Source organism: Salvelinus sp. IW2-2015, unplaced genomic scaffold (assembly GCF_002910315.2).
Source record: "Salvelinus sp. IW2-2015 unplaced genomic scaffold, ASM291031v2 Un_scaffold3537, whole genome shotgun sequence".
Lineage (NCBI taxonomy): Eukaryota > Metazoa > Chordata > Actinopteri > Salmoniformes > Salmonidae > Salvelinus > Salvelinus sp. IW2-2015.
Genome location: NW_019944817.1, coordinates 27,423 through 51,686, shown reverse-complemented (window position 1 = coordinate 51,686; position 24,264 = coordinate 27,423). Strand labels below are relative to the sequence as shown.

The 24,264-nt window shown below is 43.4% G+C and overlaps 1 protein-coding gene, 2 long non-coding RNA genes and 1 pseudogene across 5 annotated transcripts in view; 1 reads left to right on the top strand and 3 right to left on the bottom strand.

Moving 5' to 3' along the window:
- setd2 (SET domain containing 2, histone lysine methyltransferase) overlaps nucleotides 1–7,698 on the bottom strand; it is a 14,888-nt gene extending 7,190 nt beyond the window's left edge. The window contains 7 exon segments of the mRNA XM_024142944.2: nucleotides 59–182; nucleotides 730–858; nucleotides 4,997–5,030; nucleotides 5,033–5,107; nucleotides 5,110–5,126; nucleotides 5,382–5,397; nucleotides 5,400–7,698. Coding sequence (XP_023998712.2) covers nucleotides 59–182; nucleotides 730–858; nucleotides 4,997–5,030; nucleotides 5,033–5,107; nucleotides 5,110–5,126; nucleotides 5,382–5,397; nucleotides 5,400–7,077 — 2,073 coding nt within the window. The 5' untranslated portion in view covers nucleotides 7,078–7,698.
- LOC112076058 (micronuclear linker histone polyprotein-like) lies at nucleotides 7,698–9,063 on the bottom strand (annotated as a pseudogene).
- Nucleotides 9,064–9,948: 885 nt separating this feature from the next.
- On the bottom strand, nucleotides 9,949–18,128 carry LOC112076056 (uncharacterized). Its single transcript, XR_002895101.2, has 6 exons — nucleotides 18,043–18,128; nucleotides 17,260–17,918; nucleotides 16,179–16,674; nucleotides 14,564–16,073; nucleotides 12,767–12,887; nucleotides 9,949–9,966 (listed from the first exon to the last, which is right to left on the bottom strand). It is a non-coding gene; the product is annotated as an uncharacterized lncRNA (long non-coding RNA).
- Nucleotides 14,642–23,909, top strand: LOC112076054 (uncharacterized). 3 transcript variants are annotated; one of them, XR_011477577.1, is made up of 8 exons: nucleotides 14,645–14,728; nucleotides 15,321–15,467; nucleotides 16,410–18,497; nucleotides 19,501–19,637; nucleotides 20,181–20,268; nucleotides 20,931–21,006; nucleotides 22,361–23,190; nucleotides 23,343–23,909. It is a non-coding gene; the product is annotated as an uncharacterized lncRNA (long non-coding RNA). The 3 variants fall into 3 exon arrangements; XR_011477578.1 differs by lacking the exon at nucleotides 14,645–14,728 and adding an exon at nucleotides 15,060–15,148; XR_011477579.1 differs by lacking the exon at nucleotides 15,321–15,467 and having other exon boundaries at nucleotides 14,642–14,728.
- Nucleotides 23,910–24,264: the final 355 nt, after the last annotated feature.

Here is a 24,264-nt window from a genome sequence, read left to right as displayed (position 1 = left end):
TACTTGTTCCCGTTTCAGGAGTTCAGTGGACTACATGTCAATGTTCCAGTGGTCTCACCTCGTTATTCTTCAAGGCCATGAAATAGTAGTGGATGTTCTTCATGCTAGCGTATTTTTTCACCCGCGTCTTGAACTCCTTGTGGTCCAACACCTCTCCGCAGTACTCCAGCACAAAAGTGTTTCTGAAATGTTATCAAAATGGTGGAAAACAATTAGCATGASTCCTTTGTGTACAGCTTTTAGGGCAATGGCCAGGGMTCCATCTCATTTTGTCTTTARGCAATTCCTCGCATCCTATCGCCACGCCTCCTTCTCAACCGTATTGGAGAAGGTCCAAGGCGTTTCTCTTAGACCTTCCTCTCRAATGTGTGTTAAGGAGGCGAGGAGATAGGATGCGAGGAATCAAGGTTAAGATCTATTGAGAACGAGCCCTGGGTGCTAGTTATAACATTTGATTTATTTATTATGAATCAAGGAGTACAGGGCTCCTGAGTAGCGCAGCGGTCTAAYGCACTGTATCTCAGTGCAAGAGGTGTAAACTACAGTCCCTYGTTCAAATCCAGGCTGTATCACATTGGGAGTCCAATAGGGCAGCACACAATTGGCCCAGCTTCGTCCAGGTTTGGCCGGGGTAYGRCGTCATTGTAAGTAAGAATTTGTTCTTAACTGACTTGCCTAGTTAAATAAAAGGTTATATTTAAAAAATAAAATAAGATCTAAGAGCCTTACGATATCAGGTCCCTGGCCGCCCTCAGTCCCCAGCCCTTATCTTCAGTCAGGATGACCTCAAAGTCTGCATGCTGTTTCATCTGGAAGCGCCGGTTGGAGCAGTAGCCTTCATTCAGGCAGCGTGATGAGCTGCAAAAMACAAGGACATTACATTTGTTTTCATTTTGGCCATTTAGCAGACGCTCTTCTACAGAGCAACTTAGTGCATTCGACTAGGTTAAATAAGGCAACCACATAACAGTCATGCAAATCATTGCAAATCCTGTTTGAAGATGAACTGGTAAAGGACCAATGATGAAAACTATACTATAGTGCATTCGGGAAGTATTCAGACCTACTTTTCTACATTGTTACATTACAGCCTTATTCTAAAATGGATTAAATGTTTTTCCCCCCTCATCCATCTACACACAATACCCCATAATGACAAAACAAAAAACAGGTTAAAATATTTTTACAATTTTATTAAAAACAAAACTGAAATATCACATAAGTAAATCAGAACCTTTAAGCAGTACTTTGTTGAAGCATCTTTGGCAGCGATTACAAACTTGAGTCTTCTTGGGTATGACGCCACAAGCTTGGCATACCTGTATTTGGGGAGTTTCTCCCATTCTTCTCTGCAGATCCTCTCAAGCTCTGTCAGGTTGGATTGGTCTCTCCAGAGATGTTCGATCGGGTTCAAGTCCGGGCTCTGGCCGAGCCACTCAAGGACATTCAGAGACTTGTCCCGAAGGTACTCCTGCGTTGTCTTGGCTGTGTGCTTAGGGTCGTTGTCCTGTTGGAAGGTGAAACGTCACACCAGTCGGAGGTCCCGAGCAGGTTTTTCATCAAGGATCTCTGTACTTTGCTCCATTCATCTTTCCCTCGATCCTGACTTGTCTCCAGTCCCTGCCGCTGAAAAACGTCCCCAAAGCATGATGCTGCCACCTCCAGTCGTAACGCTTGGCATTCAGACCAAAGACTTCAATTTTGTTTCATCATACCAGAGAATCTTGTATCTCATGGTCTGAGAGTCCTTTAGGTGCCTTTTGGCAAACTCCAAGCGGGCTGTCGTGTACCTTTTACTGAAGAGTGTCTTCCTTCTGGCCAGTCTGCCATAAAAGACCTGATTGGTGGAGTGCTGCAGAGATGGTTCTCCCATCTCCACAGAGGAACTCTGGAGCTCTGTCAGCGTGACCATCGGGTTCTTGGTCACCTCCCTGACCAAGGCCTGTCTCACCCAATTGCTCAGTTTGGCCCGGTGGTCAGCTCTAGGAAGAGGCTTGTTGGTTCTAAACTTCTTCCATTTAGAATGATGTGTTCTTGGGGATCTTCAATGCTGCAGACATTTTTGGTACCCTTCTGCAGATCTGTGCTTCGACACAACGCTGTCTCGGAGCTCTACGGGGAATTCCTTCGACCTCATGGCTTGGGTTTTGCTCTGACATGCACTGTCAACTGTGGGACCTTATACCGGGGCGGCAGGTAGCCTAGTGGTTAGAGCGTTGGACTAGTAACCGAAAGGTTGCAGATCGAATCCCCGATGCTGACAAGGCACATATCTGTCGTTCTGCCCCTGAACAAGGCAGTTAACCCACTGTTCCTAGGCCGTCATTGAAAATAAGAATTTGTTCTTAAATGACTTGCCTAGTTAAATAAAAGTAAAAAATTAAATACAATTTTTAAATAGACAGGTATGCTTCCTTTCCAAAATCATGTCCAATCAATTAATTTACACAGCTGGACTTGGTTTCCCATGAAAACATACATGAAATGAGTTGCAAAATGAATAGGAAATAGTCAAGACGTTGTTGATAAGGTAGGTTATAAATAATGATTTTAATTTAATAATTGAGTCCTTTCAAAAATGTGCTTCATCAAAGAAAACTCAATTTCAGCACTTACAGCCTTCCAGACCTTTGGCATTCCAGTAATCTGAAGTGATTTCCCCCCATGCTTCCTGAAGCACCTCCCACAAGCTGGATTGACTTGATGGGCACTTATGTACCATACGGTCAAGCTGCTCCCACAACAGCTCAATAGTGTTGAGATCGGGGACTGTCCTGGCCATTCCATTATAGACAGAACACCAGCTGACTGCTTCTTCCCTAAATAGTTCTTGCATAGTTTGGAGCTGTGCTTTGGCTCATTGTCCTGTTGTAGGAGGAAATTGGCTCCAATTAAGCACCGTCCACAGGGTACGGCATGGCGTTGCAAAATGGAGTGATAGCCTTCCTTCTTCAAGATCCCTTTTACCCTGTACAAATCTCCCACTTTACCATCACATTGCCTCCACAATGCTTGACAGATGGCGTCAATCACTCCTCTAGCAACTTTTCATGTTTTCTGGGTCTCACGAATGTTCTTCTTTGTGATCCAAACACCTCAAACTTAGATTTGTCTGTCCATAACACCTTTTTCCAATATTCCTCTGTCCAGTGTCTTTTCTCTGCCCATCGTAATCTTTTATTTTTATTGGCCAGTCTGAGATATGGCTTTTTCTTTGCAACTCTGCCTAGAAGGCCAGCATCCCGGAGTCGCCTCTTCACTGCTGACGTTGAGACTGGTGTTTTGTGGGTACTATTTAATGAAGCTGCCAGTTGAGGACTAGACACACTCTAATGTACTTGTCCTCTTGCTCAGTTCTGCACTCCCACTCCTCTTTCTATTCTGGTTAGGGCCAGTTTGCGCTATTCTGGGAAGGGAGTTGTACAGTTGTTTCTTGGCAATTTCTCCACCAATTGTGGTGTTACAGCCTGAATTCAAAATGGATTCTCTCTCACCAATCTACCCACAATACCCTATAATGACAAAATGAAAACATGTTTTTAGAAATTCTTGCAAATTTGTGAAAATGAAATACAGAAAAACCAAATTTATTCTCACCCCTGAGTGAGTGATACATGTTAGAATCACCTTTCGCAGCAATTCCAGTTGTGAGTCTTTCGGGGTAAGTCTAGGTGCTTTTCTCACCTGGACAGTAAAATATTTGCACATTATTCTTTTAAAAATTCTTCAAGCTCTGTCAAGTTGGTTGTTGATCATTGCTAGATAGCCACTTTCAAGTCTTGTCATAGATTTTCACCCCGTTTTAAGTCAAAACTGTAACTCTACCACTCAGGAACATTCAATGTCGTCATGGTAAGCAACTCCAGTGTATATTTGGCATAGTGTTTTAGGTTATTGTCCTGTTGAAATGTGAATTTGTCTCCCAGTGTCTGTTGGAAAGCAGGTTTTCCTCTGGGATTTTGATCCTAAAAGCCCCCTAGTCCTTGCCAATGACAAGCATACTCATAACATGATGCAGCCACCACCATGCTTGCAAATATGAATAGTGATACTCAGGGATGTGTTGGATTTGCCCCAAACATAACGCATTATTCAGGACCAAAATTATTTCTTTACCACATTTTTTACAGGTTAACTTTTACAGTTCCGCGCGTTAATTGCAAAACAGGATGCTCTGGATGTTGGCGTTATTTTATTCTGTGCAGGCTTCCTTCTTATCACTCTGCCATTTAGGTTAGTATTGTGGAGTAACTACAATGTTGTTGATCCATCCTCAGTTATCTCCTATCACGGCCATTAAACTCTGTAACTGTTTTAAAGTCACCATTGGCCTCATGGTAATCCCTGACCGGTTTCCTTCCTCTCTGGCAACTGTTAGAAAGGATGCCTGAATCTTCATAGTGACTGGGTATTTATACACCATAGAGCGTGTAATTAATAACTTCACCATGCTCAAAGGGATATTCAATGTTTTTTATTTTTATTTGTAACCATCTACCAATAGGTGCTCTTCTTTGCAAGGCATTGGAAACCTCCCTGGTCTTTGTGGTTGAATCGGTGTTAAAATTCACTGCTCGACTGAGGGATCTTACAGATAATTCTATGTGTGGGGTACAGAGGAGGTAGTAATTCAAAAATCATGTTAAACACCATTATTGCGCAAAGAATGAGTCCATGCAACTTATTATGTGACTTGTTAAGCACATTTTTATTCCTGAATTTATTTAGGCTTGCCATAACAAAGGGGTTGAATACGTGTCGAGTCAAAAGATTTCAGCTTTTCATTTATTATTCAGTTGTAAACATTTTGAAAAACATAATTCCACGTTGACATTCTGGGGTATTATGTGTAGGCCAGTGACACAAAATCTAAATACATTTTAAACACAACAAAATGTGGAAAAAGTCAAGGGGTGTGAATACTTTCTGTAGACACTGTATTTGATCTGCTTTACAGTTTGGTATTACCAGGGTGATGCAAAGGAGAAGAACTCACCACTCGATCATCAGCAGGCGGTTAAGGCAGTCCTCCCACAAGCCATCATTCCACGAGAGCGCTCCTCCCTCGACAGCATAGAGCACTCACACTGCATTCTCTTGATGTCTCGTGAGACTTGTTCTTCTTCCTGTACAGATCAACAGAAATTCCTCAGTGGTCGTTTCTCTACAGTCAATTTACTTCACCTTATTTTAACCAGGTAGGCAAGTTGAGAACAAGTTCTCATTTACAACTGGACCTGGCCAGATACTTATGCTGAAGTCATATGATGATAATCGCTTTTAAATTCTGTACAACTAATTTATAAAATAAAACATTGTTTCGATGACTTTGCATGCCAACTATTGCAACAAAAAAAAACTAAAGTGGAACAAAATCTCACCGTTCAGTCAGATACAGTTTTCCTCAATCAGGTCAAAGTATGGTGGCATCTTCTTAGACCTTGCCATCTCCCTCCAGTTGCTGCCGTCCCGGAAGTCCCTCAGACTGAGCAAAGGGCGCTGCACCTCAGCCTGACCTGGAATCTCCCTGGATTCTTTGGAGACCTTGGGGAGCTCCCTTTCTGCCAGTCGCTCCCTTTTGCTAGCCAGCACAGGTTCTGCCTCGCTGTCCGAATCGGACTCCATTTCTGGCCGCCTTTTCTTGGGAGGASCCCTGCCTCTGTGGGGCCTTGAGTTGTCCTTGTCTCTGGGGGGTTCAACTACRGAAATATTCTCTGGAGTGGCGTTGACAGAGCCTCTGCAGTTGCTGCTTATTTCATGGGCTTGTACGAAGGCTAGCGAGCCTGGAAGCTTGGGACCATTGCATTCAACAGCTAGTCTACTAAGGCCTGCTGGTTTCCCCTCACTGTCCTCATCACAGTCATTAGTCAAGGAGTCAGGATGGACTTGACCAACAGGCTCCTGATAATGTGTTGCAGGCACATGGAGGTAGACCGGTCTGCAGGTGGGTTGAGTCGTAGTTGGTAGTTGGGTCCAGTAGGCCCCATTGTTTGTCCTGTACACCTGCCCCAAAGAAGAGTTCCCTGGCTGTTGTGTGTTAGGATGCTGTTGGGATGCCCCGTAGCTGCTGTCAGGCTGCTGGTACGTACTGCTGGGCTGCTCYGACTGTGTGAAGTCCCAGCCCAGACTGCTGTTGAAGTCATCAGAGCTAGCAAAGTCTCCATGTTGGTAACGGGAAAGCATCCCGCCACCCCTGCCACTTCCATTATGYTGTGGATGCCCTGTGTCAGACTGCCTGAAGGAGTTCTCAAGGCTGTGGGCAGCAATCTGGCTCACCGTTGCGTCACCAATCTTTGGTCTCTCACGGGCACTGCTATAAGGATCCTTAGAAGGCTGGGCATCGGTGGCGTTGGAGCCCTCGAGCTGGCTGGTGCTATCGACCATGTTGCTCTGTGATTGATATACCATGATGTCATGTGCAGAGAGACTTCCATCAACACAAGGATTACTGGCCTGCCTAGTGYTCTCACACATGGCGGGAAAGCCTCTATGTCTCTGCTGAGGGCTTACYCTGCTTGGGATCTCATTCCTGTTCAGGTCACCCTCTTGGCCACTGGCCCTGTTAGCGTGTTGTTGACATCCTGGRCTAGTGCTTGGAGTGCAGGGAGACGCAAGCTTGTCTGTTGTGTCCGAGTGAGTCAGGGTGGAATTCTTTGGTACAACCACCACAGAGTGCATCCGTTTCACGGCAACACCGCAGTCTGAGTCCGACTCTGAATCATCAGTGTCACTGTCCTCGCTTTGGCCTACACCGTCCTGGCTCGACACTAGTGTCTTCAGCAGTTTGCTCTTGTGAKGGCCAYCTTTAGGTTCCTCTTCATTACCATCGTCATTCCTACACTGCTCCCTTCTAGCTCTGTCTACATGTGAGGTATTATTTAAAAGTGAGGGATCRTCATCCATTTGGCTGACGTGGGGTTTGGTGTCTAAATGGTCACTGCTGGTTTCACAGGTGCCTGGTTGTGCAGTTGGGTTTGTGGACTCTGATTGGTCGTTCCCAAAAGTTATTGGTGCTGAGCTGTGTTCTTGTGTGATAATAATTTCTTGCTTAATCTCTTGATCAACGCCGCTTCCCATTTCAGTGACCCTTCAGAGACGGCTCTTTCTGGCTGACGTCTTTAGAAAACTCAATTCTCTTGACGGAGATGACCTTTTTCACAGCAGGTTTACTTTCTTGGGAAGGCAATTTCTGAGGATTATCACTGTCTGAGGTGTCTTGTCCAACAATATCCCAACGCGATTTTTTTTTTTTACCTCTGTTTTTCCTTAAACTAGAGTTCTTGTTGTTCAGTCTGGTTGGAAACTGAGGTTCAGGACTAGAGGGTTCAGAATTTGAGAGGGACGTTTTTGCAAGACTGCATGTCGATATTCACATTTCTACTAGAACACACAGTATTTTCTGGTTTAGGTTCTGCTTAGGGTGGTCTCTGACAGATACGCTCTACTGTAGATGGTAATGACTTTGACCCAACGGAACCTTGAAAAACAGTCTTATCCTGGCTGGGTATTACTCTGTCATTACTGCAGGAAAGCTAGAGTTGCTTACATCAACCCACTTCTCAGTGGATTCTATTTGGGGGGTCTACATGCTGTGCATCTTTTGTTGTTCAGAGCAAAGGCTTTTATTAACATGTCAATGTCCCCTAAGGCAAATTTTTCACATAATTGGTCTCCACTGAGTTGTTCGGTAAAGTTGCTGCCGAGTCATTCTGAACCTCAATGCAATGATGGATCTTCTCATTAACTAGATCCAACGCTGGTTCTTGCAATCTGTCAGTTGGATCACAATTTGAAGGTAACGACAGAGTTGGTTTTTGTAAGCCTTTATCTTGGGATGTGATGTCATTCATGTTGCCAACATCCTCCCTTTGGCAAGTATCTGCTAGATGGAATCTGCTCCTGCTTTGTCATTTTTGCTCTGAGGGTGAGCATCAGAAGGGGTTTGTATCTTATTGGGACTGTGAAATGTGTCCTTTGATTGTCTATTAGTTTTCACTGATGACATGGAGGCAGACATTTGCTTAGAGTCTGATTTATTGGTGGAAGATGTCCATGCCCCTTCAGAGCCAGAAGGCGGTCAGAGCCCTGTGACTGAGACTTCCCTTTGTGAGCTACCTCAGATTCACTATAGCTGCTTTTCTGGAGCCTTTTGTCCGCATGTTTGAGAGAGGGCATTGTGACTGGAATGATTGGATCGAACACTGATGTCCGGCTTGTAGTGGGTGTTGGATTTCCTGTGATTAGGTTCTACATCAGTAGAGCACTTTTGGAGGGAACTGGAGTCAACAGTTCTCTTTGAGGCCCTCTCAGACTTAGAGATTGTGTTATTTTATCTATCTCTGAATCTCGTCAGATTTCGAGTGAGATGAGTATGACTTTGAATCTCTCTGCAAGCTAGATGGGTGGATGACCTGCTGGAATCACTTGTTCTAGTCCGAGTTCTTCTGTGGTCATCTTCAGAGTCAGAGCTGTCGCCGCGGACTCTGCTGCTATCGGTCCGAGAGCGAGAGCTGCCTCTCTCCTCTTCTGTACGGAGAACTTCTGTGACCTCCTGACCTCCGCTCAGAGTCGTAATATGACCGATCAGACCGTGATCCTGACCCTCTCTCGCTTCTAGATCTCTCAGAACTGGAGCGTGTCTCAGATCTGGAACTCGTCCGGGGACCTCTTGATCTGGACCTCGACCGACTCTTAGTCCTTCTGCGGCCTTTGTCAGAGCGGATGACCGCGAAGGTGTGTGCTTTGATTCTCGGTCAGAGTTGACCTTAATTCTCGGTCAGATTGAAATCTCGGTCAGATTTTGAGTAACTAGAGGTTCTTTCGTCCTTCTCAGAACGTGAATGGTTAGAACTTTTTTCTGTTTCCTCTAATTTGGAGCGAAAAGGACATATCTTTGTATCCTTACTTCTACCTCCAACTTTGCTGTGGCCTTGGGTCACCTGACTTGTAGCTAGAAGACGTCTGCACTGAATCAGCATCAGATTCTGAGCCAGGGAGTGTGCTGTTCGACCGGGAATGGATCTGTATGTTTTCTGAGGTGTCTTGTGTCTCTGTTATACTGGATGTTTTACATCCACTTTCCCTTTGTGGGAGGAATCAGTCGTTTCTTGAGACTGAGGTCCAGTTTCACATCAGATACACGAGTGAGAGCATTCTCAGAGGGCCGTCATTGTCCATGTTCTGAGACTGGGGCGTTCGTGGTGGGGTGACATTCAATTTTACCTGAAGATTCCATTAAAACTGTTGCTCGGAAGGGGGTGGATCCTGTAAGACAACACTGGTTATGGGACTATCTTCAATAACAGATGCACTGAGAATCTGTTTCTTGAAGTGCATCTTTCCCAAGTCCACTTTAGGTTTGGGGACTGAGGAGACTGCCGTCTGAGGTGCAAGGATCTCTGCTACTGGTGTGGGCACCAACAAGGGTGGCTGCATTTGCTCATTTTTGCTTTCCGTATGCTGCCCTGCTCTGTCCTGAGGGAGTGAGGTTGTAGGTGACAGGACAGAGGGGAGTTCAGCAAGAGATTTTTCCTGACTGGAGGGGCCAGGAATAAGTTCTGCAGCGGTTTCTTTGTCAGAGAGAAGCTGAAAGACACTTTCTGGCGACCCTGATCGTCCAGGTTCACCTTCCTCTTGGTTCCTTTAGGCAGGAGATGACTGGACAACATCACTCGAGGCGAGAGGCCTTTGAGTAAGCTGCCTTGGTGAGCTCAACCTTGACCTGTACAGGGAACAAGATAAGTAGATGTTACCATGACTATTAATTGAGGAGAAACTATTACAGTAAACCAAATCATATGACCGATCATTCATTTTCCAAAGGTGATTTCTATGTTATTGAAATGGTCAAACTCAAAAAGATCCACAATAACTACACCAGCTATTTGTCCAATACAAAACAAATGAACAAAGACGTATTCATCACACTTTTAATAATTGACTTACCGAGTATCTCCTCCCTCTTCCCTGAGGTAACATTAGGAGAGCATGGGGGGAAAAAACAAAAACAAAATCAATGTAAACTATTCATAACTTATGTTGAAACATCTGAAAATCCCTTTGACGCTTTAGCAATCACACAAAATGTATTATGAAATGTCATGTAAAATCGATGTCCAATAAGGCAACGGTAAAACATACAAATAAAACAATTTCATGCAAAGGTGTAGAACACACGGCCGCTTGAGGGATAGCCTGGTGGTTGGTGAAAAATGTCATGTTTAACGCAGGGGGTCTCATCATAGAAACTACATGTCATCGTAGTGTAAAAAAAAAAAGCCTAATTCACTTTATGAGAAAGTAATCAACTCTTTTGTTCACTTAGGAGGACTCAATAATGTCATGGTTTTCTTGACGGTACAATAAGCTGCTAGGCAAACAAACTTGGTAACGTATTCCTTTAGGATTTGATGTTCTCTTTTTCATCTGTGACCTTCAAAGTCAGACCATTTTAAAATGACCGTTACCAACATGGGAGGAGCCTTTCATGTCACTTTAGTGTCAGTTCTGTTATTTTAACTAATTATAAAACAGGATTCGTCGTCATTCATTTGAATTTAGGTTTAGGCTACACCAATCACAACCCCGCTCATCCTCCTGAAATAGGCCTATCTGCAATACATCATTAAAACATATTGAATTAGCTGTATTTACAAATAGAAAAAAATATTTTTAGAGTCAGGTTTGAATAGTTTTTTTTTTTTAAACATTGAGGTAGACAATGTGTAAAGGGTGGCAGAATTACTTGAGAAATAAGCTATCTGACAAAAATAGTGCTGAGCCATGAATCAAAATGTCACTTTTTTTTATTTATTAAACAACTAATTGACTGACGTCGGTTCAATTACTTGAATACAATGTCGTTTTTGTGTGAGCCAAATGCGCCGTTTCTCAAGAGAAATCAAAATCATTCACAAGGAAAATCAAGTCAAGAACTATGTGGGACGCTGGGTGAAGGGAGTTGTAGTTTTCATTAAGGAAATATCAACCTAGTTAAGCGCAGAAACGTGGTAATAACTACAATGACCATAATCTATTGTGGCTTTTCTTCTGGCTCAGACAGAGACGGATACACTTATGCCTGCTACTTTAGGTTAGATATACAGACTGCATGAGAGAGGAACGTACACAACGACAAGGGATAGAGACAGTTTGTGAAAGTTTGCCTTATCTACTTTGAAGAACTAGTAGAAGGATTGTCAGAGAGCTTTGCAGCATACTTAGGCAGGCTAGCTAAATAAGATGACTAAAGACTGTACATTATGGGGAGCACAGAGACAACGYTAGWTGGCCTGGCTGGCTGCTACTACCTGAGCAGAGCTGATGACTAAGGAATKAAAATTATAAAATAAAAACTAAGTAATATACACAACTGAAATATTATATTATTTCATAGCAATTTCATGTTTTTCTTCTGATTTCTACCCAATGTGGACCTGACAGAGACAATGGAAAATGTTCAATGCTTTGGCAATTGAATATTCACTATTTCCATTCCAAAGGAATTTCGATTGAAAAGCTCATTATTTCATAATGCACGTAAAAAAAATAAAAAAAATACATGATTATTTTTTTATTATCTAAACGACCTCAAAAAAGCACTAGTCGCTCAGGACAAAGACAAGAGCAATCTTAACGCATCAAGTGAACCCTGTCATCGTCTCTCAAGGACAAAAGATAAAGAGTCATGGAATCTTTGCACTCAGGTTGTGCACCTTTTGTCTGTTAATATTCTGTGAGGTTGACTGCTGCCATGGTGACCAAGACTTCTGAGTCCACACCAGGTCGGTTGAGCAAACAAACTCGGCAGACAGAGGCTGAAGCTTGAGTACACACTAACATCTATAGGACAGGGGMACTTGACATACTAGCCGATATCTGATGTAACCTCCCATTGTATGCAGAGAGAATAACCCCCGGGAAGAGGGGTGCYGAAAAGTCAGATCTGCAGCCACTTRTAAAAATATAGATATTATCTAGCTMGCCCTTTTACAAGCTAGGTTGATAGAACACATTCTCCAGGTGACTATCRTTGTTTTTATTAGGGCCCAATTACGACTGCTTTGACCKTGCTCACATTGAGTAATGAAATTCAGCAACTTTTCTCAAATAAGAAAGTTATGATGGGCACAAAGCACTGACAGAATGGGGTCAAAGTATASAGTAAACAACTACRTCAACCTACACGAGGCAGGTGCTTTTCAAACAGACGCCTTTCCCTAAAGCAGCACTGATAGTCTTTAGAACTGGAGCACTGGGACGAGATCAACATTCCAGAATTCAACACACCATGAATGATGTCATGGCTATTCATTGGATACACCAATGGACCAAATGACCAATAGGAGGGGAGGTGGGTGTCTTTTTAGATCCAAATKAAGTTGTTTAGGGGTGTAGTCTACTTTGCATGCATACATACATTCCAATGCCCACCATTGAGGGTGACAATCTCCAAGTCCAGTGTTTCCCAACACCAGTCCTTGATTACCCCCAACAGCACACATTTTTGTTGTAGCCCCTGACAAATGCACCTAATTAAACTCATTGAGGACTTGATGATTAGTTGAATCGGGTGTGTTTTTCCGGGCTACAACAAACATGTGTACAGTTGGTAGCACTCAAGGACTGGAGTTGAGAAACACTGTCCTAGCCCTAGTGTCACTTCAGTTAGCTAGCAAAGGGCATCGATTACAGACAGTCTACAGTGCCACTCTGACACTCCGTCAAAAGGAAAAAAAGATCCCGTGTGTGTGTTTATTGGTAGTACCTGATCTCTGAGTTCACCAGAGCATCCATTACACAGTGGTTCTGGCGTTTGTAGCCAGTAGAAGCTGCTGGCCAAGAATAAACCAGTTCAGAGCAGTGAGCTCTCCAACGTGATGTCACACCTAACAAAATATTAAAACAAATACATTGGGTCACACACCAACAATAAACATACAATACGCAGTCTCAAAAGAATTTAAGCTGATCCCCCAACTCAAATTGGGTAGACAATTAGGGGTCGAGCTGCAACCATCTCTGTTATGTTTAAAAACATAGGTTCAAATCAAGAACATCTGGCTGCCTTTGTTTACCTTATGACCACCACATGTTCAACACTGGAGGTTGCTTGTAACAAAGCTTTGACTAGAAAATGTGCCAAACTGTTTTCTGTGCAAATGAACACATCGTTTAAACGTTGAACACAAACTACAGCCAGTAGCTAATGCCTATGAATAAAACTGTGTATATGTCATCTCTGCAGATGATTATTTTCTGCCTGAAGGGCCCAGCGGCATGCCACCACACTTACAACAGGAGTAAAATAGAAGAATTGTGCCTATGCCAAAATGTAGATGTATAAATGATGTCTAAATCCACCAAATGTTTACATGGTGGTTCTAGCTACAATTTCTAACTAAATGCCATTAAATAAGAGTATGTATCACATAGACCCGTTTCCTCTGACCGTTGGTCAGAAACGACATGTCTGTTTAACTGCATTATCTGTCCTTTCAATTTGGCAGAAAGAGGAAGCCATTCCTCGCATTGACATTCATAGTAGTCAGTGGATTGAAAGCAAGTGATTAGCTCATGATAGAGGAGCCGAGTAGCTGTCTTGCGATATAACACCGTAGAGAAAAGAACACCATTCAAAAACATATTCAGAAATGTTCTGACGCTTCCACTAAAATCACATATTAGCAAGGTTATCTAGGCTGGCTAGCTACACCAACAGCGAGAAGACAAGGCGACATGACAATATTTTCATCACACAGCTTGCAAATGTGGGTAACCGATTAGTTTAATATGTAACGTTAACGTTACACAGATGAGCTCAACAACAGAGCCAACGGCCTCTTCTGTGAACTGGTTAACGTTAAATACGAACACAACAATGAATACACTTGAATGCATGGAGTTTCTATAATTCTACTCCATAAGACCGGGTCTCAACATTCTACAACGAGGAGTCGAGGCCTGCAAGTGAGGCCTGTTGTGGAGGGGGGTGACCGAATTGGCTAACGTTAGCTAACTAAATATCCAAGTTAGCACAACCTAGTTAATAACCGAGTAATGTTTGTGTTGTAAACTATAACTGTCTGTTCCCAAAAGTAATGTGCACAACATCTAGCTAACTAGTTAGCTTGCAACCAATGCATGTCCATTATTAAAATACATCCAGCAACATTAGTTAGCTAGCTGGCAACATTGGTGGCTAACTATACTTGGTTGTGTGAAAGATCTGGTTGTGTTAACTAAATTGAAGGCTAGCTGCCGTGTACATAGGAGAGTTGAGATCATGTCGCATTAACTAAATACAACATTGCCACTTTACCAATAGTTAGCCATATATCATGAAACATAGCTATGTGGCCACAAAGGTACTCCAACACTAGTTTGTGTAGGAAACTAGACTGGAAAGCTAACTAGCGTAGCGTGCATGGAAACGGTTAAGCTAACGTTAGCTGGTAGCTAGCTACTTGTAACTAATGACACTTTGGAAGTTGTGTGTATTATGGCAAGCCCAATCAATCATCAACAAAAAAAATACCGAAAATAAGCCAGCCAAAATACTCACTCTTTCGGGTGCTCTGGGCCATAAAGGTCCCCCATTCTTCTAACGTTAACCTTACGCCGACAACAAACAGCTCCGGCTCCCGTCTTGGCTGAAAAACATCAAGCACTGCGGACGTCAAATCCACACGGGGTGTTCGGGTTCGAAATTGTACCTAGCTAGCTAACTGTAAGTACCTAGCCTATTAATCAGAAAAGGGGTGCAAAGTTATGGGGTGCAAAGTTACTACTCAATTTGGTGAGGTATTCTAAAAATAAAGAGCCAGCTAATTAAACATGTAATTTCTAGCTGGGTTGCACAATTTTGTTGGCTAACGTTATATTTTCTTTTGACAATGGCTACCTAGCTAAATGGCTAGAAATGCCGTACTACAACGGCGACTCCTCCCCTCTCGACATTCCATCATGACGATAAATATACTTTCAAAAATATATATTTTTAGCTTTCCCACTGTTTCCCACCAACTATATAGCTAGCTAATTACGTGCAGACTGGCAACGTCCAAGTGTCTGGAAGTTCTGCTTGTGGAACGAAGCTAACGTTTATCACCTGGCGCTCGGATTATTTGTAACAAACACCCCACTGTTTGTAGGTAGCCTACGTTCATGTTTAGCTAGCTATGTGTGATAAGTCTAATGTGATAGATATTCAGTTAGTTACTTGACATAGCTAGTTACCATACAAGCTCAATGTTTATGTAGAAGAAAAAAAAGGATGTTCCTCGTGATTTGACTAGCTGGGGTTTTGTTCTGTTTATCAGAGCACAGTTGTGCTAGCTGGATCACAGCAAGACCATACTGATTGATGTCTGCAGTTGTGCCAGTGTTGGCCATTGTGGAAACCAGCTGGGCTTGGAATGGAGACTCATTACCAAGAGTGGTGCAGGCCAGAGCAAGCAGAATGACAGGTGATCAATTTTGAAAAAAAGTATCATTGCATGTCCATAGTTCACAGTACCATAGTGACTGTGACTTGAACAAGGTACTTGAACAATCCCTAAATAGCTTGTGAGTGATACCAGGGCTATATGCTAACTTTTCCCCCAAGGAGTACATGTGCTTCTAAATAAAAAATAAAAAATGTAGAAGCACAAATTTAGGAGCACAATGAAAAATGTTCAAGTAACACAGAGTTTATTAACAAACATTTTATTACATACATATTTATACTGCGTGCGTGTACTAAGGGACACACATCTGTGCAACAGCACATACCACCAAAATCACACATTGACCCATGGCTACTAGACGCAAAGGATATCAGTTGTCCAGCTGCTTTTGTATGTTGGCCGRCTGGCACGCTTAGAGGTCAGCCAGCGGTCCACGGCAGGAGTGGGATCGAACTCCTCGACAGGAGGCCCCTCCAGGCTGATCGTCATCAGGTCTTCGGTGGTAGAGACCCCAAGGCAGCTTCTTGTCGAATTCTTAATCCGGTTCTGCGCAGAGAAGCCTCACTCACACTGGGCGGCTGAAATGGGCAGCACCAGCATAAGCTGCACCAACTCCAGTATGTTCTAGGGAAAAGATGATATCTTTTAAATCTTACCATTAACTTATCAAAACCAACCATAGAAGGATACCATACATAACCACTTAACACCACTTGACTGTTAGTCTACCTTGTAATCGTGCTGTAGGGGTCCTTTGTCAACATGGCCTCCCACATGCCACTGTAAGACTTGTTCCTTGAAATTGTGTCTGACCAGGATGTTCAGCTCCTGCCACTCATCCTGGATTGCAGCCATATTGCACCCTGATCTGTAGGATTAAACAGCAAGTTAGTTTGCAAATATGCCAACATAATTGTCTCATATGGCAATGCAGTGTCAAATAAATTCTTATCTCTCTAGAGGCTCCTTGAAATGCCTCATCAGGTCTGCCACACCATCATCGCCAAAAGGTGAGAAGGCTGGCCTGGTCTTCTGGCCATGTGTCAGGGTTTAGCACTCTGAAAGACTCCACTGGGGTCTGGACACCCTCATCCTTCAGCAAACCACCAAACCTGGCTTTGAGATCATCCACCACGCCGATGTTGATGGCCGCCTCCATGTGCTGCTTCAGCTAGGGATTGGTGAGGTCCGTGAAGCCTTTCTGATTCCCCTTCAGTGTTATACCCTTTAACAGAAATAACACACATACACACAATGAAATGTCTGCCCATTTGTCTGTCTCCCATAAACATTTTTTAAAGACTTCTCCACTGCATTTCCCTCCTTACCCTCAAATTGTTCTATTGGGCAACGAATACATTGATTCCCACACTGAGAATCTGTCTTAATCATCGATTTTAGTAATGTTTTCTCTTACATCCTAACAAGCTCCATCATAACACACCTGGAATCTCCTCTCATCACCCTGCTGCTGAGCAAGCATGGTCTGGATCTTCTCCAACATGCCTCCTGCCTTTGCCCTAAGCTTTAGTGCTTCCAGTCTGGTCACTGTCTTCCTCAATCTGATGTGGCTTGGGGAGGATCAGGTCATTTCTTTGCAGGGTGAGGCTAAGTGAGGATAGCTCCTCAAACATGTCAGAGAAAATGGCAGAATACACACGTGCATTCTCCATTTCCCACTTTATCTGTTAAGTAGTGAGTAAATAAACTATCACCTGTAAATTACTTGATTCTGAAAGTTCATTTGAGTCTTGACCTATTTTTATTTTTTTAAACTAGTGTTGTATTACATTTCCTGTGTAAAACTGACCTTCTTTGCCCGCCCTTGAACTTCCTGTTGTTGATGTGTTGCAGAACGGAGTACTGGCCTTCGGTCAGTTCCTTGTCTTGTCCATGCCGCAGGAACACTTTGAGGGCTCTGMGGACATGGGGGATCCAGCGAGTTCCCTTGACGCTAGACGGTGTGCAAATATCCACACTGAGCTCTTGCCCGAGAACATAGAGCTCTCTCGTTTGGATTTTCCGCTGAAGTGATACATCTTCCATATCAGATTCAGAAGATCGTACACGACAGACACATTTGGCTCTTTCTTCTGAATGGTCAGTATTGCCAGCTCTAGCCTGTGAAAGTCAGAACAGAATCTTCCAAACAATTCACCCCCCCATCTCTTGTGCCAACAGAAAACAATAATTCTGTGTTATTTACCATTCCAACACTTAGCGCACACAGACACACACAGTATTGTTTAACATTCTCTGCTAGCAAATAAAACTAAATCACATAATTTATTAGTTACAAATATATGTGGCATACAGTGGATTGGGATTATATGCCCCCCTGACTCTCTCTGCAGTTGGTCAATCACTCCCCCACGGTGGCACCATCTGCCCAGAAGGAGACGCACTTCTTCATCCAGGATTCCTCTGGGCAAACAGCACGAAATGCGGCCTTGGTGGCATCCAAAACACCTCGAATGGACAACACAAAAAAACAATTATACAAAAGTATTTKTTTCAAAATAAATTCTATCTCCATTACGAATAATGATTAAACTTTAAACAAAAATAAAGCCTATAAAGAGAAACAATTTACCAATGGCATGGGAGTGTTCCGAAGTCTGTTGTCCGACCAAATTTGACTAAAGGTTCTTTCGCAATTTAGTATTGTATGTTTATCTTTATTTTCAGCTGTCTCCTCTTCTCCTCAGACAGCAGCAATTGCCTCCTCAAGGCTGCTGACACGTGCTTTATGGTGTCTCCTGTCTCAACSGGTACAGATCTCTGCACTGGATATGCCGCCGCGAGATGTTATGTTTCGCTGCGCTATYTCTCTTTTCAGATGCGGGTTTCCTGACATGAAGGACGAGTTGCCCGCCTGTTTCTGCCTTCTACAATATTTGCAGAACATTACATTGTTTTCTATCTCTAGCCATGGGAACATTTTGAGCCAATTCGCAATGAAACTATATGTTCTCCCTCCGCCGGCTACAGTGGACGTTAAAGTGACAGCGGTGGTCACGATAGCTTCGCTAACATTAGACGCCTCAGGTAAACCTTGTGAAGAGGCTTCATTAGTTGAACCTTGTGAATCCCCCTCGCCTGATTACTCTTTCTCCTCGTCTCTTATTCGCTTAAAATAAAATTGAATGGGCTTCATTTTTAGCGATGTCTGCACGTTAACTTACAGCCTATACCGATACTTTTTTCCAGTGTTCACCTTCCTCTCACTCTGACTGGACTACGTCATCACTGAAAACCCTACTGGGGTTGGCGCATGCCGCTTGTGGGAGAAAAAAAAAAGATAGATTACAACCTACAGTAATCTTTACTCGCACACTGTGCTCGTAAATCATTTTCCCGGTTCGCACAAATACATTTTTAGGGGCAAATGCGAGTGGAATACTCGCACTGTAGAGCCCTGGATACCTTTTACAGAATGGTCTGAGTTGTTATGATACGCTATTTAAACCCACTAGGTTACAATGAACATTGGGGCGAGGAGAGTAATAGTTTAGTCCAGCAGACTATGGAGGTGGAGAGAATAGATTACTACATTGGAGGGGTGCTACTTCACAGCCTGAGTGGGGGGGCACATGATCTGGTGGGTAAACATGGGACCTGTCCCAAATGGCACCCTGTGCTCTATGTAGTGCCCTACCTTTGACCAGTGCCCATAGGGATATGGGGCTCTACTCAAAAGTAGTGCACTTTATAGGGAAAAATGTGTAATTTGCGATGCAGACATGGGCTCAAGCATKATTTGGAAGGAATAGAGGTCAGAGGTCAGTGAACTGTAATAAGGGCCAGTTTCCCAGACACAGATTAAGCCTAGTCCTGGACTAAACAACACAATGGAGAATCTCCATTGAAATAMCTTTGTAGTCCAGGACTGAARGTATTATCTGGGTCTGGGAAACTGGCCCTGATGGTGTGTCGTCGCGATCTTCACAGAAATGTCCTTTATGCTGATYGGAAACGTCTAGTCATCTAGGCAGCATAACATAATTGGCGATGATGAGTTTGCTGACTGTTTGTGCTGTCATTGTTCCAGGGCTCAGTTCCAAGCTGTGTGAGGAGATCCGTGACACGTTTCGGTCACATTTTGACTGTATCAGTGGCGCCGCACCAAAGTGCAGAGAATCCCGTTCAACACTACAGCACTCTGCTGAGTTTAGCCTCACTGCAAAGGTATGTGTTTGTCTTCTTTGAGTCAAAAGTAGCCTTCGTTGCRCAATAATAGTAAACACAGAAGGAATACCAAATATCTAGTTTTGAGTCAGCCCTGGACCTGTATTCATAAAGCTTTAGTAGGACTGCTGATCTAGGATTAGGTCCTCCCTGTCCATAATAATCTGGTTCAACATKAAATTATATTTTATTGGTCGCATACACATATTTAGTAGATGTTATTGCGGGTGTAGGTAAATGCTTGTGTTCCTAGCTCCCAGCTCACAACAGTTCAGTAATATCTAGCTATAAAGACATTATGGATAGAATATTTAGTATATCTAGAATACGTAGGATAGAATAGTGACTATGATCTAAAAGGCAAAACTGATCCTAGATCAGCACTCTGAGAAGTTTTATGAATAAGGGCCCTGGTCCTCGCCTGCCTTCAGGTCTGCTGACAGTGTGCTCCTGTTTCATAATGACCAGGCCCTGACCCTGAGCCCAGGCCCACAGAGGGCGCTCATGAGCACATCATCCTCTCTCTCTCTGTTGTTCCACCAGCAGCAGAATCCCTCTCTGTGATGAATACACACATCACCTCATGCATGGCTGGACTACTGCTGCCTGTCCACAGCCTCACCACAGTCAGGTAGGTACCCATAGTCAGARACTAGAWCTATATCCCAAATGGCACCCTATTCCCTATATAGTGSACWACTTTTGACCATATCCCTTGTCAAAAGTAGTGCACTATGTAGGGAATAGGGTTCCATTTGGGATGCAAACCAAGGACAATGACTACATTGTGATAGAAGGGCAATACGTTCTACTCTGCTGACCATAGCATTTTGTTACTAATGCCTTGTATTAAATACATGTCAATTCAATTGTCCCTCAGTGTAAATTGCTGATGTTGGTGGTTTCTCCAGTGGCCTGAGTTTAGGTCTGTGTGCCCTTTACCTGCAGCCAATCTCCTACACCCCTCAGTCCTTGTTCCAGATGTGCCATTACAAATGCTTGTATGATGTCGATCTGATAGACTTATTGTAAAATCGCATGTCTTTATTACATTGTAATTACATGTGTAAGTACAGTGTTTGGATGGATCAGTTGAATTATTTAATACACAGGGAAATGCTGTCCTCTCAGCGAAAGTGTTTGTTTGTGTCCGAATGGCACCCTTCTATTTATAGTGGACTACTTTTGTCTAGGGTCCCCACAGGTCTCTGGTCAAAAGTAGTGCACTACACAGGGAGTAGGGTGCCATTTGGGACRTAACCTGTATGTATTGTGATGCCTCCCCCACTTCAGTGAGAAGACTCGCTGGGAATCCTTGGCCAGCTGCACCCTCCAGCCTGTTCCACAGCTTTCCCCCACAGGGAAATCTGTATCCTTTGTCAAARTATTGTCCAGATTCAACTCCAATTGCCGTTTTTAAGAACAATGGTGATATTTTTTTTATGGCAAATTTGCACTGAAATCAATAGGCCTGTGTTTGGAAATCTCTCACACCCAAGTCATAGACTGTTCTCTCTGCTACCACACGGCAAGTGGTACCAATGCACCAAGTCTGGAACCAACAGCACCCTGAACAGCTTCAACCCGCAAGCCATAAGACTGCTAAATAGCTAATCAAATGGCTCCCTGCATTGACCCTATTTTGCACAAACTCTCTTGCACTGACTCTATACACACATACTGGACTCTACCCACACACTCACACATACTGGACTCTACCCACACACTCACTGGACTCTACCCACACGCTCACACATACTGGACTCTACCCACACCGGCTCCACATACTGGACTCTACCCACACGCTCACACATACTGGACTCTACCCACACGCTCACACATACTGGACTCTACCCACACGCTCACACATACTGGACTCTACCCACACGCTCACACATACTGGACTCTACCCACACACTCACACATACTGGGTCTACTCACACATACTTACACTGACACCCACAACACCCACACACACACAACCACATATGCTGTTGCTACTGTCTTATCTATCCTGTTGCCTAGTAACGTGACCCAAACCTATATGTACATAGCTACCTCGTACCCCTGCACATCAACTCAGTACTGAGCTCCTTGTATATAGCCATGTTATTTTCTACTTCCTGTATATAGCTGTTATTTTCTACTTCCTGTATATAGCCATGTTATTTTCTACTTCCTGTATATAGCCATGTTATTTTCTACTCCCTGTATATAGCCATGTTGTTTTTCTACTCCTGTATATAGCCATGTTGTTTTCTACTTCCTGTATATAGCCATGTTATTTTCTACTCCCTGTATATAGCCATGTTATTTTCTACTCCCTGTATATAGCCATGTTATTTTCTACTCCCTGTATATAGCCATGTTATTTTCTACTCCTGTATATAGCCATGTTATTTTCTACTCCCTGTATATAGCCATGTTATTTTCTACTTCCTGTATATAGCCATGTTATTTTCTACTTCCTGTATATAGCCATGTTATTTTCTACTCCCTGTATATAGCCATGTTATTTTCACTGTGTATTTATTTAATCCTCGTGTCACTATTTCCATTTATTTTTGATTTGTTTTTATCTTTTAACTCTGCATTGTTGAAAAAGGACACGTAAGCATTTTACTGTTAGTCTACACCTGTTGTCTACAGAGCATGTAAAATAATAAATGGATTAGATATCTTATCCCATTATCCCCCTTTATTTCCCTTAACTGTGCTCTCAGTATAGTAGCCTGGCAGTGTTGGCTGTGGCCAGAGGCAACAAGGATGGCTTTTCCTCATGTCCAATGCACTTCAGAAGTTGGAAAAAAGGGCAGCGATGTTTCTCTTGGAACCCATTTCCCCTTGACCACTGGACTGGTGAGCAATATGTCTGTCATATGATACAAATGAGATATATGATTGGAAGATGCTATGTAACATAAAGAAGTACCCTAGATTTGAGATGACACACGAGCCATGATAACATCAGTCTTTTTTTATGACGTGGATGATGATTTAAGGCACCCCTGTTATGGGTGTAAGATGGCACAGTGATGCCATCTGTTGGTAAATGTTCATTGCTGCAACTCATGTATTTATACCGGGGTGCTTGAGATACCCGGATGTGTTGTGATGTACAGAACAAGGCTGGTTACTCGCATGAATGTCTCTGTCTCGTCATTTAACATTCAAACATGGTGTCAGAAGAGGGATCACTAACCATGCTTTCCGCAAATTAGAGTAACCTGTTCTGGTTTACCAAAACAAATGCTTATTTGAGTAAAATTTCGCCGGAATTGGCCTTAGCTAGAGTGAGTTTGCTAGTTAGCTTCAGTGTTGTTAGCACGCGTTAGACATGGCAGCGAACATTCCCCCTCCCGCCGTTATGAGCTCAGCGGGGATTGGAGCACGAACTGGGATACGTTTAGAGGTGAATGGGAGGACTATGCGCTAGCAACGGGACTTCTGGAAAAGGACGATGAGGTAGTGGCTGCCACTTTGAGGACTATAATGGGAACTGAATGCCGACACGTATACAAACACAACCTGAACCTAACAGCAGCTCAGCAAGGTAATAGTCACATGTAGCTGTCTTTTCCCTTAACCTAGTGACAAAGCTGTCAATGGACTCCCCGTCCTCCTGTTTGCAACAACCGAACACATAACGCTCGTAGATGACGTCCTTTGCTGGCTTAAAGTAATGTTCAAGAGCATCAAGAATAGCTATAAGCTATAGCTATTCTTGATGCTCTTGAACATTACTTTAAGCCAGCAAAGGACGTCATCTACGAGCGTTATGTGTTCGGTGTTTGCAAACAGGAGGACGGGGAGTCATTGACAGCTTTGTCACTAGGTTAAGGGAAAAGACAGCTACATGTGACTATGGTGCTTTAAGAGATGAACTGATCAGAGATAAGATTGTGCTTGGCATAACTGATGAGGGCACCCGCAGACGTTTGCTGAGAGAACGTGACCTGACGCTGGTCTTGGCAGTGGAGACATGCCGTGCAGCAGAGCTAACTGATATACGGATAAGGTCCATGGAGCTAGAAAGGCAACATATGGACAATGTCAATGCTACATTCAGGCAGCCAGTAAAGAAATTCCCCTTTGCACAGCTAATGCTAATACTACAGCAACTCTGCAGTAGACAACCCCAATACATGCCGATTATTGTGGCATTTCTCATGGACGAGGAAAAGAACACTGCCCAGCCTATGGAAAATATGCAAATCTGTGGTACAGCTAATCACTTTGCAAGGGTCTGCATGAAAAGCAAGAGAAAGGAGGGTAAGGTGCACGCCATTGAAACAAACACAGATGAAGGGAAAACAGAAACAGAGGATGTATATGCTAGCGAGTGCATAGGGGCAGTGAAGGCAAAAGGAAAAAAGTGGTTTGTCACTCTGCTACTTAATAATAAACCACAGCAATGCCAAGATAGATTCAGGGGCCACATGCAACGTTATGAGCCTTAAAGATAAAAGGAGGCTCGCGCCCAGAGACAATCTCACACAGAGTAGCACCAAAGCTGAAGCTGTATTCAGGCCAGTTCATGACCTCTTTAGGCCTGTTTGTGACCGAGTGTGTTTTACGTGGCCAGAAACACACCCTTGAGTTTTGAAATAGTTGAGGTAGTCAACAG